This window comes from Helianthus annuus, chromosome 4 (assembly GCF_002127325.2).
Source record: "Helianthus annuus cultivar XRQ/B chromosome 4, HanXRQr2.0-SUNRISE, whole genome shotgun sequence".
Classification (NCBI taxonomy): Eukaryota; Viridiplantae; Streptophyta; class Magnoliopsida; order Asterales; family Asteraceae; genus Helianthus; species Helianthus annuus.
The window spans coordinates 119,445,514-119,460,859 of NC_035436.2; the positions used below are offsets into that span (position 1 = coordinate 119,445,514).

General features: G+C 38.5%; 1 protein-coding gene and 1 long non-coding RNA gene across 3 annotated transcripts; both read right to left on the reverse strand.

Annotated features, from left to right (window-relative positions):
- Window positions 1–6,641: 6,641 nt before the first annotated feature.
- On the reverse strand, window positions 6,642–10,162 carry LOC110893430. The gene is made up of 2 exons (XM_022140540.1): window positions 8,471–10,162; window positions 6,642–6,983 (listed from the first exon to the last, which is right to left on the reverse strand). Exons 1-2 carry the CDS (start codon window positions 10,160–10,162, stop codon window positions 6,642–6,644), a joined length of 2,034 nt encoding a protein of 677 aa, XP_021996232.1.
- A 28-nt stretch (window positions 10,163–10,190) lies between these two features.
- LOC110897058 lies at window positions 10,191–12,280 on the reverse strand. Of its 2 annotated transcripts, none has more exons than XR_002568402.1 (3): window positions 12,185–12,280; window positions 11,589–11,642; window positions 10,191–10,306 (listed from the first exon to the last, which is right to left on the reverse strand). It is a non-coding gene; the product is annotated as an uncharacterized LOC110897058 (long non-coding RNA). The 2 variants fall into 2 exon arrangements; XR_002568403.1 differs by lacking the exon at window positions 10,191–10,306 and adding an exon at window positions 10,967–11,287.
- Window positions 12,281–15,346: the final 3,066 nt, after the last annotated feature.

A 15,346-nucleotide genomic window follows, 5' to 3' on the forward strand; every position in this document is an offset into this window, starting at 1 on the left:
CTTACCTTTGGTCGAATTCTCATACAACAACAGCTACCACACCAGTATTGGTGTCGCGCCTTTTGAAGCCCTTTACGGACGCAAGTGTCGATCACCGCTATGTTGGGCTGACGCAGGTGATAGACAGCTTGCCGGTCCCGAAATCGTCCAAGAGACGACAGACAAGATTGCGCAGATTCTTAAACGCATCGAAGCCGCTCGCCACAGACAAAAGGCCTATGCGGATCCAAACCGAAAAACATATGGATTTTCAAGTTGGAGAGATGGTGTTATTGAAGGTATCACCCTGGAAAGGGGTGGCACGCTTTGGGAAGCATGGGAAGTTAAATCCACGCTACATTGGTCCTTTCAGAATTTTAGAAAGAATTGGAACCGTAGCATACAAGTTGGACCTGCCTACTGAACTAAATGGTGTTCACGATACATTTCATGTATCCAATCTAAAGAAGAGTCCAACTCAAGTTGACGTTGCCATTCCTATCGACGAGATTCATGTTGACGACACGCTCCACTTCGTAGAAGCACCTGTCAAGGTCACAGATTGGAAAGTTAACAGGACCCGCCGGAGCAGTGTCAAACTCGTCAAGGTTCGCTGGAATGCCAGACATGGTCCTGAATACACCTGGGAGCGTGAGGACCGGATGAAAGAGAAATACCCCCACTTATTTCCTAAAAACTCTGCATCTACAAGCAGAACTTAAATTTCGGGACGAAATTTATTTAACGGGGGGAGAATGTGACAACCCTCACAAAACCAGGTATCCGTACGACTTAATTAGCTATTAACTGTTGCCTAATTACTGTGCTTAACTGAGATTTCTGATAAACTGCTACTTGACTGTTGGTATTTGTACATATCTGCATCATACTTTGATTTCCGTCACTACATTATTTACTTACTGAACTTTAGTGACAAACATGATGCACAAAAGCACAGTAGCATTTGAACGGGTAACCTATTGAACATGCTGATATAGCCAGCATCAGGCAAACACTGCCTCTAAAGGCCTGTATGAGCCAGAATTATTTTACTACACCCGTAGTGTGGATAGGGATACAAGGGTTGTATAATTGCGTCTCTAGGAATAAAATACAGAGATTGGATGTGCCTAAAACGTACTTTAAGCACGAAACACAGCACTTTTATTTACACACTAGCTTCTAGCTAATTAATAAAGTGCCAAAATATGAGGAATTATTCCTGACACTTTGCTGATTAAATTGTGTCGCTAAAAATATTACTTACGACGCTTAAAGGATATCTTAAGCACTTTAACGGATTCCTATCCAACCGAACAACCGGACAATACCCGGAACATAAAAATATTGCCAGAATTATTGTTGGTATTTTTCTGAGCCAGTTAGGGTCCCTGATTACCCTAACACCCGCAATATAACGTATTAAACAACTAACGGGGTTAGACCTTAAAGTTAACCAACTTAACTTAACTAAACTATAACTGAACAATCGAGATCGAACCGGATGCCATTACATCCTAAAGAAATCGGCCAACAAGAAGGACAAGGAGAGGACAACTTTTAATATTTTATATTTGATTACGCGGACATCTAAACGACTCGAGAACCGTTGGACGATGGAGCTTGAAATCTCTATAAATAACTCTCTCTCTCACTCACAAGAACACACACTCACCAACACAACACTCTCTCTCTCCCTCTTGCTCCCTCTCTCGGCCGAGAATAGCCACACCCAACCATCCATTTTTCGGTTCAAGTCTTGCCATTCCAAGTGCACTCTAGTGTCGGGGATCACGTACAACGAAGCTTGGAGCAAACGGAAGCTAAAGGACCTCGTGCATTTGCTTTTATCCACGCCGTTTTCGACTAGATTCTTCCCTAGCCTCGAGCTAGAGGTATATTGTTTAAAACTCATTTTTAATCGTGTCTAAAGTGGTTAAAAGGATTTTTGACGGATAAAAGTCGGTAACCCACTTCTTGAATCATTAAAGTCTACTAAAAAGTGAAAATCGTTGGATAAAAGAACATGACGCGTGTAAATGTCGTAGTATTTGAATATGTTGATTGTTAAGGCCCGATCTACGATGTGGTGGCTCTTATCATCGTTTAACCCGACTTTGTTAAGATCCCGAATCTTGACATACACTTGTTTCTAACAGTACAAGGGTTAAAAGGTGAAACTCCACCACACGGGAAACATGAACTTGTGTAAAAGTGTTTTGACATGCAAAATAGTGTTTAAAAGGAGCCGATCTACGTATGTACAAGTGGTATATTCGTAGGACCGGGTGTCGAGAAAATCATGTTTTATAAAAGTTGTGTAACATGTTAACAAATGTGATTTTTATAGTCTACAAGTGTATAAACACTTGTGAAACGAAAGATCCGACAAAATAACCATTTTTACAAAAGTTGTCGGGAAGTTGTAAAGAAAGAACTGTTATAACAACGGGATTTTTGCAAGACTAAACTATTTTGTACATAGATCCACTAAATATAACGAGATCTACATAACAGTTTTAGAAAAACTACAAGTTCATGAAACGATGCGATTTTACATACTAGTCTACAAATTTGAAGTGTTGAAACTTGTTTATTATGTTGGAAATTGATTGATTGAAATAAAAGAAGTGATTTTGTAAAAGAAAATGATACGCTTGAAAGCGTGGCCACCTCCAGTTACAGGGGAAACTCTGGCGAAATTTTTCTAAAATCTAACACTTAGAGTTATTTACAAGTGTTAGAATTATTTTTTGGAAATATTTACGAATATATATTTTCGCCATAACTTTATTTATTAAATAATCGGAGGTGGGATTTTCACAAAACTAAACGTGATAAATATATATTCGATAAATATATTTTGTCACAACACTGTTTATGATTATTTTGTGAAAATGTATAAATATTGTTTTTAGAGTAAAAATAATATTTACTAACTTGTCAAACCCAAAATAATACAAACGCTTATACGACAAGCATAAAAGTTACAACGGTAATTTCTATTACCACCTAATCATTAAAACGTAACTTACGCATTACGCGGAAATATTCACCAACACGTATGTTGTCAACGTATTATTTTGGAAAGTATTATGTAAAGAGAAAATATATTATTTTTGAGAAAAATAATTATATTTTGGAAAGAGAAATAAAAATATATTAAGTGGGACTTAATGAGATAGTATAATACACATGTATTTAAATCCCCCATCCTTGGGAAGGAAAATAAAATACCAAGTATGTACACGAAACGGTTGTCTAACCGTCTCCTAAAAATATAAGTTATAAAGCTAAGGCACGGCCATCCGTCTAATAGAATTAGCACCTGTAGGTCGTTGCACAGCTTCGGATATTCGGATTACTTGGTAGAGATACGCATTCACTGTGAGTTCATGTCCCCCTTTTCTCTAACTGTTTTCAGTTTACTTAACTGCGGGGGTGAAATACATGTTACTATGATTTACGAGTACTTTACAACGGTATGTTTAACGTAAGGAGGTGTTATACGATCATGTGAGTGGATAGGAACAACATGGGGCCATTAGTCCTCATGGAGGGACCGAGGGACAGGAGCGGTAGATCTATCTGGGTGTAGCGAGCCCAGCCCCCGGCCAAACTAGAAACGGACCGTGGGGTGACTTTGTCCACATACTTTGCCGTGGCGAAATCTGCTAGGTTTGAGTCTCCCTATTTGCACTTCACATATGTCAGTGGCCTTGCAAACCATTGATGATCACAAGTCCTCTTATACTGCTACATACCACAACTATTTTTATACTCACAAATGTTTTACATACTCACCTACACGTGAACTCGCTCAACATTATTGTTGAGTTTTCAACTCACATGTATTTCAGGAAATTAAACGGATCTGGCACGGTGTGGAACGTTTTCCGCTGCACTGGTCATGAAGTCATCAGGGTTTAGGGTTGTGTCTCTTACCTGGACAAGACACAATCCCTAAATCACGTTTATGTTTTGTTATAAGTTGTAATGTTACTGAACAAGGTTATGGTTGCATGTTAAAAACAATGGTATTGTATGACGTTTTCAAAAACTTAATGGATGACTTGCATGGTTTTTAAATTCATATAGCTTTGTTATGATTAAGCTATGGTATTAAGAAGTCACACAAATTAACCACGCTTCCGCAAAGCCAGGGTGTGACAAACAGTACGGACCTCGGGGTGACTTGGTGCCCGACGCAAAAATCTGCTAGGTTTGAGTCTTCCTACTGCACTTCACACATATCAATGGCCTTGCAAACCATTGATGATCTCTTTATTTCCTTATTTGCTACATACCAGGGATTTTTTTACATAAAAAGGTTTTACATACTCACTACACATGAACTCGCTCAACATTCTTGTTGATTTTTCCAACTTACATGTATTTCAGGGAACTAAGGATCTGGCACGGTATGCTACGTTTTCACGCTGCGTTAGAGTTATGGGATCATCCAAGTTTAAGGGTTGTGGCTTTTACCTGGACGAGTCACAGTTCTTAAACTGCGTCTGTTTTATATTTATGGTTGTGTCCTAAGAACAATGTTTTTATTTTGTTGGGTTGTATTTCCGCTGCATGTGTCGACATTTTAAAACTATGTTGTGGTACTTTTGTTTTTAAGACTTAAATCAATAGATGATCTGCATGGTTTTACTTTCATATAGCCTTGTTGTGATTAAGCTATGGTATTAAGAAGTCACACCAAATTAACCCACGCTTCCGCAAAGCCATGGTGTGACAATTTATTTAGAACAACTTGTTAAGAAAAGTTATTTATTTGGGCATAACATGCCTCTTTAAAATTCTATTTATATACAAGTTCACATACCTCACGGGAGATCACTCAACACTCGGCCGAAGGTGTATTTTTGTGAAACACTTGATACCGGCATGGGACTTACTTCTACCATATGCTTGCCAAGCGATCAAACCTCCTCCTTTTTAACTATAAATCTTTGTAAATATTAAGAGGACTTTGGAAAGGGTTAGGCTTGGGCTAAGGGTAGGTGGGTTTTGGTTAGTAGTTAGTGAAATGGTGAAGATCGTAAAAAGCGTCGGTCGTCGTAAAACTTTTTATTTTTGTGACATTTATTCAAACTAAGCATATTCAAACAAGATTTCTTTGAGGAACTTGTTTGGTTATTGTAGAATTCTCTATTTTTTCATGTCACAAGATAACCGAGCTTTTTACTAAAACAAATGGGTTTGAAAAGAAAAGGGTTTTGGTGGGTAATGGGTGTTTGTTTTATGGGTTTTGAAACGAAAAGGTTTAGGCTCAAAGGGGTTAACTAGGGGGATTTTGGGTAGTGAAGTAAAAAGAAGGAAAATAATGGTTTTGAAAGAAAATGTTAGTCCTAATGCCTCCATCATTTACTTACTTGGGTTCAAGTTGGTAAGGACCGAGAATGTTTCGTCTTGGCAAGTTCTAGAGTCATAAGATCCAAGCGGCTATTCACACAAGAAACAAAATGAGCATTTAGTTTAAAGATGTATCCATGTATGCTCAATAAAGGCTCAAAACTCACTTATTTCGGGAATGGGTTTATAGTGTGAACAAGTATATATAATCAAAATTTAAAAAGATTTGTCATGCCTTTTTTATAATTTTCTTATTTGGTTTTTTTATCACGATGCTATCGGTTGTAAATTTGTAAAAACATAACCTTTTTAGAACTTGTTATTCCCAAATTAAACCAAGACAAGTAAAAAAAAGATTTTTTTTAAAAGATTTGGGGTGGTTAGCGGTTCCATAGAGTGTTGTGTAAGGCTTGTTATTAAGACTTGCAAGATTCAAGGTTTTAGAATCCCCCCACACTTAAATTATACATTGTCCTCAGTGTGTCCCAAAATAAGTTTTTAGGTTGATTCGAATGTGTAAAAGTGTGTTTAAACACAAGTTTTTATGTTACTAGGCATCTGCCCACGGCCCCGTGTGATCTGGGCACGACCCTGTGGTCAGAATGCCAGTAACAGAAAGGAACAGAAGGTTGACCATGGGGCGTGTCCACTGGGCACGGCCCATGGTCAGTTACCTGTTCTGGAGCTGTTTTCTGCAGAGGCTGGGCATGGGGCGTGTTGGGCTGCCCGTGCTGCATATGCTGAACAGTTGGAAAAGTTGTCGGAAGGCACTGTTCACATGCATGGGTTGCGGTTTTAACGTCCCTTTGGCAGTTTTTATCTTTTCTCGTTTGTTAAGCCATTATATAAGATCCAAACACCACATAATAACTTAAACCATCATATATTAGAGTGTGAAGTACAAACGTTCCTAAAAATGTAAAAATAAAAAATTACAAAAGTCCTAAAATTAGATAGATAGGTCCTAATATGCAAGAAATTTAAACCATAATGAAGTCCTACCCTTGATGTTAACATGTCAAGAACAACAAAAACCAAGAAATGATTTTCCGACGAATAAGGGCTCTTTAGAACTTCAATCCGGAGGGTGTACCTCAAACGTCGTTGAGCCGCTCCTCAATCTCCAAAGGGAGAAAGAGGACGAGCTCTTCTTCCACAACATTTTATGGGGGAGGTGCGATGACCACTGGAACCTCGTGTAATGCGTCTAGAGGAGGTTCCAAAGGGAGGTCATCCCATCTGGTTGGGTTAACAACTTCTTGCGCAAGGTTCCAATCCTCTTGCGGGAAGATCGGTTACATGGGTGGCATAGCAAGAATGTTCAACCTTTGGTGCAAAAGGTTGATTTCTTGGAAGCTATTCTCTAGTCCCACCGTCAAGTAGTTGATACGGTCAATGAGGATCTCCTCCACCGATGTCATTTCGTCGATGGCTTCCCTTAATGCATACACATAGCGGACAAGGGTAGCATTGATTGACGGTCTTCTTCCTCTTCGACTGTTTCTTGAGTTGGTTGTTGATGTTCCACTGTTTTGGCTCGACATACTAAGAAAACAAAACGAAAATTTCAAAAAGATGAAAATGGAACTCCCGGCTATGGTCCCGTGCCTGCTGGGCACAGCCCCGTGGTCACACCTCTGCAAGATTTTGAACCCAGAAACATCATTGTTTTAAATTATTTTTCTGTGTTTAAAAACATTTCTGAACATAAATAACTCAAAACAGTGTTGTAAAGCTTATGTTTATTAAAACTTCTTGGTTAAAAACCTTGAAATTACTTAGATAAAGCTTGAATTTATGAAGCTTCAAACTTTAAAGGAGGTGGAAGAGCTTTGGAGAAGAAGGAAATTGACAAAAGTGGCAAAAAACAAGATGGTTTGAGTGAAACCTTTTTGAGAATATACCTTTTAATGCATATGTAAAAATCTCAGCAGATCTTTGTCTTTGGAATGGGTCCAAACATGCAAAACCAAGACTGACTTTATAGAAAACAACAGCACACTGACCACGACCCCGTGTTGGCTAGACACGACCCCGTGGTCAGACAAGGTTCTGACACTTTTGTTCGTATTAGAAACACGGGGCGTGGTGGCTTAAACACGACCCCGTGGTGAATTTTGAGGTGGGCACGGGGCATGTTGACCTGAGCTCGGCCCCGTGGCTAGAACTTTATGAAGTAACGTCTATGTTATTTTTAAGGTTTTTATTCAGATCGGGCGGTTCCTTGCTGGAGGGAACAACATTGAAGTGCCTAAGGTACCTCAATTGCTTTTGATTTAAGCAAAAACGTAAGAGGTTATCAGAAAGGGTAAAACCTAAACTACTTACTGGTGGGCGAAACCAACCCTTATTCCCCTTATCCGGGCTCTTGTTAAAGAAGGTGTACGTCGAATCGCTCAGGTCTATGAGCGCATCGGTGGGAGCCGATGGAGAGTCCTTCACGGCACAATCGACACGGGGACGACTATCGCTCATGCTTTCACAAGAGGTTGAGGTACTTTTGGTTTTGTCGATGTTGATAGATTCCGAATGTGGTCCCACCACTTCTCCTTAATTGTTTTCTTGTGATGAATACCTCACTTTCATCATAAGTTCTATTTCTTTCATTTTTGGAGAATTCTTTCTTCTGTTTGACATAATTCATCGGAGGTTATGTCGGTTGGAAGAGAGTGTTGAGGACATTCAGCTGGATAATAATGATTGTTTTTTACTTTCGCCCATCTTAAGGTGATCATTACAGGAAAACGATGGGTCTACGACTACTAGGTAATGGGGATCAAGTTTTAGAATGTAACATTCTAAATCTTTATGAAATCCACCACACAGTTGACACCACTCACCGTAAGAGTGGCGAAAGTAAAAAATAATCAAAGGACATTACTAAGAATTCGTAATGCCCATATCGCGTTCTAAAAGCCGTTTTCGCCACATCCTCATCTCGTACTCGTAACTGATGGTACCCGGACCGCAAGTCTATTTTTGAAAACCAACTTGCCCCTTGTAACTGATCGAAGAGATCATCGATTCGGGGCAATGGGTATCGGTTTTTCACAGTCAGCTTATTCAACTCGCGGTAATCGATGCACATGCGCATCGAACCATCTTTCTTTTTAACAAAAAGTACAGGCGCTCCCCATGGCGAGACACTCGGGCGTATAAATCCCTTGTCGAGCAATTCTTGTATTTGTACCATTAGCTCCCGCATTTCTGTTGGGGCCAGCCTATAAGGGGCCTTGGCTACAGGTTTGGCATCAGGGTATAATTCGATCTTGAAATCCACTTCGCGTTCCGGTGGAAGCCCCGGTAAATCTTCCGGAAAAACATCAAGAAACTCATTCACAACTTCAACCTCTTCTATCTTAGGGATATTCTGCTTAGTATCCACCACATAAGTTAGAAATGCCTTGCTTCCATTTCGTACGTACTTGTATGCTTGGACTATAGAACAAAGCCTCGAATTGATATTCCTTTCCCCTTGTATGCTTACTCGTTTTCCTTCCGATGTTAACACATGAATTACCTTCTTCTCACATTGAATTTCGGCCTGATGTTTAGCTAGCCAATCCATGCCAACTATAACCTTAAATTCCCCCAATATCATGGGAATAAGGTCGATAGCAAACTTTTCGTCTTCAATGATTATTTCACAATCTCTACAAACTTCGTGCAACAAGTAACTCTTACTATCGGCTATTTCTACTTCTAATGGTACACGCAGTCTTTCGATTCTAAAGGAGGGGTGTGACACTAATTCACTTGATACAAACGATCTACTGGCACCGGTATCAAATAACACATACGTAGGCATCGAGTTCAATGAGAATATACCTGATACAACATTCGGGTGGTCCTTCGCTTCCTCGGTTGTGATCTGAAACATCCTCCCCTTAGCTCTTGGGGCTTCCTCCTTTCTTGCCTCCTTGTCAGTTTTCTGTTGAAGCTTGGGACACTCAGCCTTAATATGACCCGGTTGGAAACAGTTGTAACACGTTCTTGAAGGATTAGGGCACCTATAGTATGGGTGTCCCTCTTGACCACAGTTGTAACAACCCTTTTTCCCTTTCAAACATTCCCCCGTGTGTAACTTTCCGCACGTTTTGCATTTTGGAATACTACCCTTCGCCTTATCCTTCTTGCCTTGATCTTGAAATTTTGGTTTCTTTGAAGGGCTCGAGCTAGAAACATTTTCAGATGCTCTCTTTTCGCCCCTTTCCGCCTGTCTTCTCATTTCAATCTCCCTATCTCGGGCCAGTTCAATGAGCTCATTCAAAGTTTCACATTTAGCGGGAATTATGAACTCCCGATATTCAGCCTTCAACATACCATAATAACGGGTTATCTTCATTCTCTCCGTTCCTGCTATCTCGTTACAGAACTTCAGCTTGTCAAGGAAAACGTTGGTGATTTCATCTATGGTTTCATCTTTCTGACGAAGATGTAAGAAATCTTCTTGGATCTTGTCGATGGCAGATTGTGGACAGTGATGCTTCAGAAAAGGTTCCTTGAACTCCTGCCATGTCAAGACTTGAACTTTTTCTTCCCCAAGCTCTTTACTATAAACATCCCACCAATCCTTAGCTCGGAGTTGTAGCAAACCGGTGGCGAACATCACTTGATCCTCCTTTTCACAATGACTCCTTACGAACACTGCTTCCGTACTTGCAATCCACCTTTGGCATACTATGGGATCAATTTCTCCTTTGAATGGTAACGGGTTGCACGCCATAAATTCCTTGTATGTGCACTTGCGAGTTCCTTTCCTCTCTTGCATTGCATTAATCATTCCCTTTAACTCGTCTATCTTACTCATCATCATCGATTCTACTACTTCTAGCACATGACTTTCCACTTCTTGGGCTAAATGAGGAGTACTTGCTTGCATTGCCCTTCCAATCTCTTCCGAGATCATAGTTTTCAGTTGTTCTTGTCGTGTCGTTTCATCCTCATTCGAATCCGTCATCTACACATAAACATCTTTCTTATTCCAAACATTCAATCATTCTTTCAGTCATATAATCATTCTATTAGTACATAACTTCCTTAAAAGTTAGCATTCATGCATACTAATATTCTTTCGAGTCTTATTATAGCGTTTGCAATTCTTCACATATGATAGAAAACATTAAGCAAAACATCACAATTGAAAAAGGCTGAAAACAGGTACCACCGTAAATTACGGTGTCACCGTAATTTACGGTGGCAATATTTCCTTTACGGTGTAAAGCTACTGCCTTACGGCAGTGGAATTTCCTCCCAGCGTCTACCGTAAATTACGGTGTCACCGTAATTTACGGTGACGCCCAGCATGCTTTGATGAGTTTCTTATTTACGCAGCCATCTGTTCATCCCGTTTTAACCCGTACCAATCCGTTTCGTCCCAGACCCTTACACATCATCCCATGATGATCTTTCTTAACGTTCCCTAACTAACTCATTCATACTACGAAATAATCTTTAAAGTACTTACTTGCTTCGCGCCGCGGGTCGAACACACTCTTCACATGAGCTTCGGTTTGAGTTCAAGTGTTTGATGCTTGAATCCCTCAAACCTAGGCTCTGATACCAACTTGTAACGTCCATAATTTTTCCTTTAAATTTAATAAATGACAACATACTTTTCTAACAAAATTTGGGCATGACCCGTTGGTAAACGGGCGATACCCTGTTTTTCATAAACAAACTTCATTCAGCTATACGCAAACATTCAAAGACATGACATACACAACAAAAGATGACCTATCCTTAGTTTCGAAAACCATTAAGTATGTACGCACCTACGACAACTTTTCAAAAGACAACCATGACCAAACTAGTTTAAGTACAAAACATAAACATAAGTAACTAGGTAATTTGACATCGACTTTATACAAAATGCGGAGCGCTTGACGGGCTTAAGGTGTGTTCGATCCGGGCAAGCTTGATAACTAGACATGAGATTTACCTACATGATCACAACATCAAAACATATTAGAACAAGGGTTCCTTCTTTACTCAAGAAATTACCTTACGAACTTAAAATAAACGGGACATACAAATCTTATACTAAGTTACATTCTTTCATACTTACACGGTAGTGAGTTCCAACGAAACTCCATACCCATCTTTCTAGTCTTACAATTTCATTATCCGACCCATTCAAGAGAAAGGTCCAATTGCATATCTTAACCATGCTTGATACAATTTAGTACAAATATGGACAAACACATATCCAAAGTAAACCCCAAATTGTACAAGTAACGTACCTCGGTCGTGATCACCTTGATGCTTCACTTGATTTGATCCTTCTTCCTTGACGCCTACACATAACCATTCATTCTTTAATCTATGTTTCATACTCGATTACATACATCAATTGATAGATATTATACACAATTTGGCTCATACTTCTTAAACACATTCAATTCACCTAAAGTTTATAACATACAAAACTAACATCTTTATTTTGGCATTTTATCAAACACTTGGTGTGCACAACATGAATAAAGCATAGGGTACAAGTCTTCCATGCATGATTCTACTAATTCATTCTTAGATCATTAAATCAACCAAATTTCCCCTAATAATCAACCCAAATCAGTTTCTAATCATTGTTAATCTACCATTAACAACTCTTACACTTACTATTGCAATATTTAGCATATGATTTCATTCTATGTTCTTCATCCCCACCCTAGTTTAAGTGGGTTTTTTGCTAAAAATCACCCAACTATCTAAATTCAAGCATAATTCTTGTTCTATTGTATTTCCCTAACCCTTATATACACAAATTTCTGCATATTATTATCTTTGGGTCAAAACCCTCATTCTCTAACTCATCAATTTCAGAATTTCGACTTACCTCTTTGTAAAACAAGCTTAGATTACTTGAGAATCGAGTTCATGCAGGTTATTTGACCTTGATTTCCCTTTCAATCTTGCAAATTTGTAGAACTTAGGGTTTTTCTCTTGGTTCCCCCTTTTGGTCGATCCCCACAACACACCAGGAGTGTGTTTTTGTTTTTTCCATTTTTCTTTTAATTGTTTTAATTTAAAACTTTCATTCTTTTTAACAAGTTTAGCCCCTTAACTTTCTTAGTTTTTGTTTATTTATCATTAACTTCCTTTTAACAAGTTACTAACATACTAGGTTAAATATAACATGACTAGGCTTTCAAGTAATATAAATAAGTGACATATTTGGGGTGTTACAACGACCCTGTGTCTGGCTGGGCACGACCCGTGCTGAGTTTTGCAGATTTTGAAAAAATTAAGAAAAAATCCTAAAGAAAATAAAAATGCTAAAAATAATTAGGCCGCTGATTTTAAACTTTCTTAAAATCCTTGTGTCCCTGGCAACGGCGCCAAAAACTTTGGTGTGCGTTAAGTGTGATATGATTTTATTAATACTTTAAGCCCGTTTTACGCATGCTTGTCACGAGAAGTACGTTCGTTTACCTCTCCCGTCTGGTGATACTTTGCAGATAGTCAAGTTTTAAATTTATAAAACACGAGATTGTACTAATATTAAACATACACTTGTGCAAGTGTACCCATCGCGAGCGTAGTATAGTGTTGGTAAGATATCGAAGTCGTCCAAGGACACAAGAGCTTTTAATTAATACCGATTTAGCGTCAACGTCTAATCGATCTAAATTTTTAAGAAAAGAGTTTTAAACTAATAAAAGATAAAAACTGAAAATAAAATAAAATAAAATGATAGACAAGATAGAATAACTTGGATCCAACTCATATTTAATGTACCCTTTGATGATTTTCGCACGTTCGGACATTTTAAGAGATTATCTTAGTTATAGTAGTAGGCCCCTCTTTTGAAGGTGACGTTACCCTCAACCCAGTGGTTTAAGTCAACAAGGATACAATCCCAAAGGGTTGGAATATTGAAAGACAATTAAGTAAGTTATTAATGCGAAAAGTGGTAGGCCCCACTTTTGAAGGTGACGTTACCCTCGGCTAAGTGGTTTGAGTCAGCAAGGATACAATCCCAAGAAGCCGGTTTAATGCTTTAATAGTAGTTTACATATGAGGGGTTCAAGCTATTCGCATCCCCCATCCAATACCTTTGGGGCATTGAAGGAGGTCCTAGTAAGCTTGAACCAAGTTCTCGCAGCATCTATACACTGAACGAGATAAGAACTTTACCAAACCACCCTTTTAACCCCCTTCCAAGTAGTTAATGCGTTTTATATAGATCGTAAAGACACGAATGGGCAAATCAATGACACCATGAAGAAATGGTAAAGAAAATTCACTTTCAACATAAGAAACTAGTAATTAAAGTCATTAATACAAACCCAATTAAAAAGTGCCAAAAGATTAAAAATCCAAAGTAATACATTAAAGACTTGTCTTCACCAAGTGATGTAAGAGATTAGCCAAACATGGCCTTTAATTGAAAAGAACTCTTACGATCAATCTTGGATCCCGAGACTACTACAAACTCTAAAGATGATAGATGGATGATGGTGGTGGGTGTTGGTGTTGTAGTGGTGGTGGAGTGGTGGCAAAGTGGGAGAGAAGTGGTTTGCCAAGGGATGCCTTTAAAGTGAACCAAGCACCCCTATTTATAGCCTGAACAGAGCCTCGGCCACGGCCCCGTGTCCACTGGGTACGGCCCGTGGCAGCTTTCTTCTCTTTCTTCATTAATTGTATCTGTTAGCAGGGGGCCCCACACAACCCCGTGGCCTCTGGACACGGTCGCGTGGTCAACTCTTTGCTGTACTATCAAGATTCTACAAATCCAAGAGTTGACCACGCCCCATGGTGAGCTGGGCACAACCTCGTGGTGGGCGTAGAACCTTCTGCAGCTTTTGTCTTGTTGTGCAAGGTCTGACCATGGCCCATGCCTGGCTGGGCACGGCCCCGTGGTCAGCTTCTGTTATCTTGTTTTTGCTTTGGGAGATGCTTCCGAGGGGTTGGGCATGTCACGTTATTCCTTCTTCTTGTATTTATGTTGGTTTTGGCTGCTTATTTGTTCCTTTTGTTCTTTTAAGCTCATTTGGTCCTGTAAATTCAAAAGGAAGAAAGAAACACACTTTTTCCAACATTAGTACTAGAAAGGGTTAGTTTTATTCCTTTATTGATGTGATTTATATGTTGCATTTTGTACACATCAGTGATATTTATCCAAGTTTTTTCATAAATTGTATTTACAATTTAAAACCTTGCTCATAAAAAATATTTTAATATTATGTTTGGTAAACATGGATGGAACAATCTAGTTTGCTGAATTCTTTCTAACAATTTTATCCATTCATGAATATTTTATTTCAAGTATAGGTTCCATCGATTTTACATTAGAGTTGTATTTAATATAATTTGTGAATGCTATTTAGAATTTATTGTGATGATTAATGGATGAATTTATGATACATGATTTTGCAATCAGTTACAAATTTGATTATGTATTCATGAATTAATATATCACAATTTTTCATGTACTGAGATTGCAATTAGTGAATTAATGATAGAAATTAAGGATTGCAATCACATGAGTTCAACTGATATTTTTTGTGCTTGAATTTTTGGCACACCACTGTATCTAACTTTCATGTGAGATTCTAATTTTGCACTTGGCCCTTACTTATACATAGCCTAATTTTAGTATGGTCCTAACTTGCGAATGACTAATTTACGTATGCAAATTTTATGGCAACTTTAATGCAATATCATTTAATATTGAAGTTTAAGTTAGCAATTTTATGTAATTATGTGTATTGTTGAATAATGAAACTTTTGGCTATTCATTTGATTATACACAAAGTGAATTCTTGGCCTAATTTACATAATATAGCATTTCTTGCCCAAAGGTGTTATGTTATATTTATGTGCTTTACCTTATATGTATGTATGTTTATCATGATACATGATTTTTGGTCAAACCCAAAGCGAGGCTAGAGTTCATGTAGAACATTGAGACAGTCTATATTTATGTGTTTTCATAATATGTGAATTTTGGTCAAAGCCAGAGCAAAGCCAGAGTTCATGTAGAACGCTAAAGACG

What these genes read in the sequence shown, in the direction of transcription:
- LOC110893430 (XM_022140540.1), bottom strand. Translation starts at nt 10,162, where the DNA reads ATGATGATGAGTAAGATAGACGAGTTAAAGGGAATGATTAATGCAATG. An exon ending in TCTCGCCATGGGGAGCGCCT is followed by an intron (nt 6,984 to 8,470) that starts GTACTTTTTGTT and finishes AAAATCTTGCAG; the next exon opens with AGGTGTGACCACGGGGCTGT.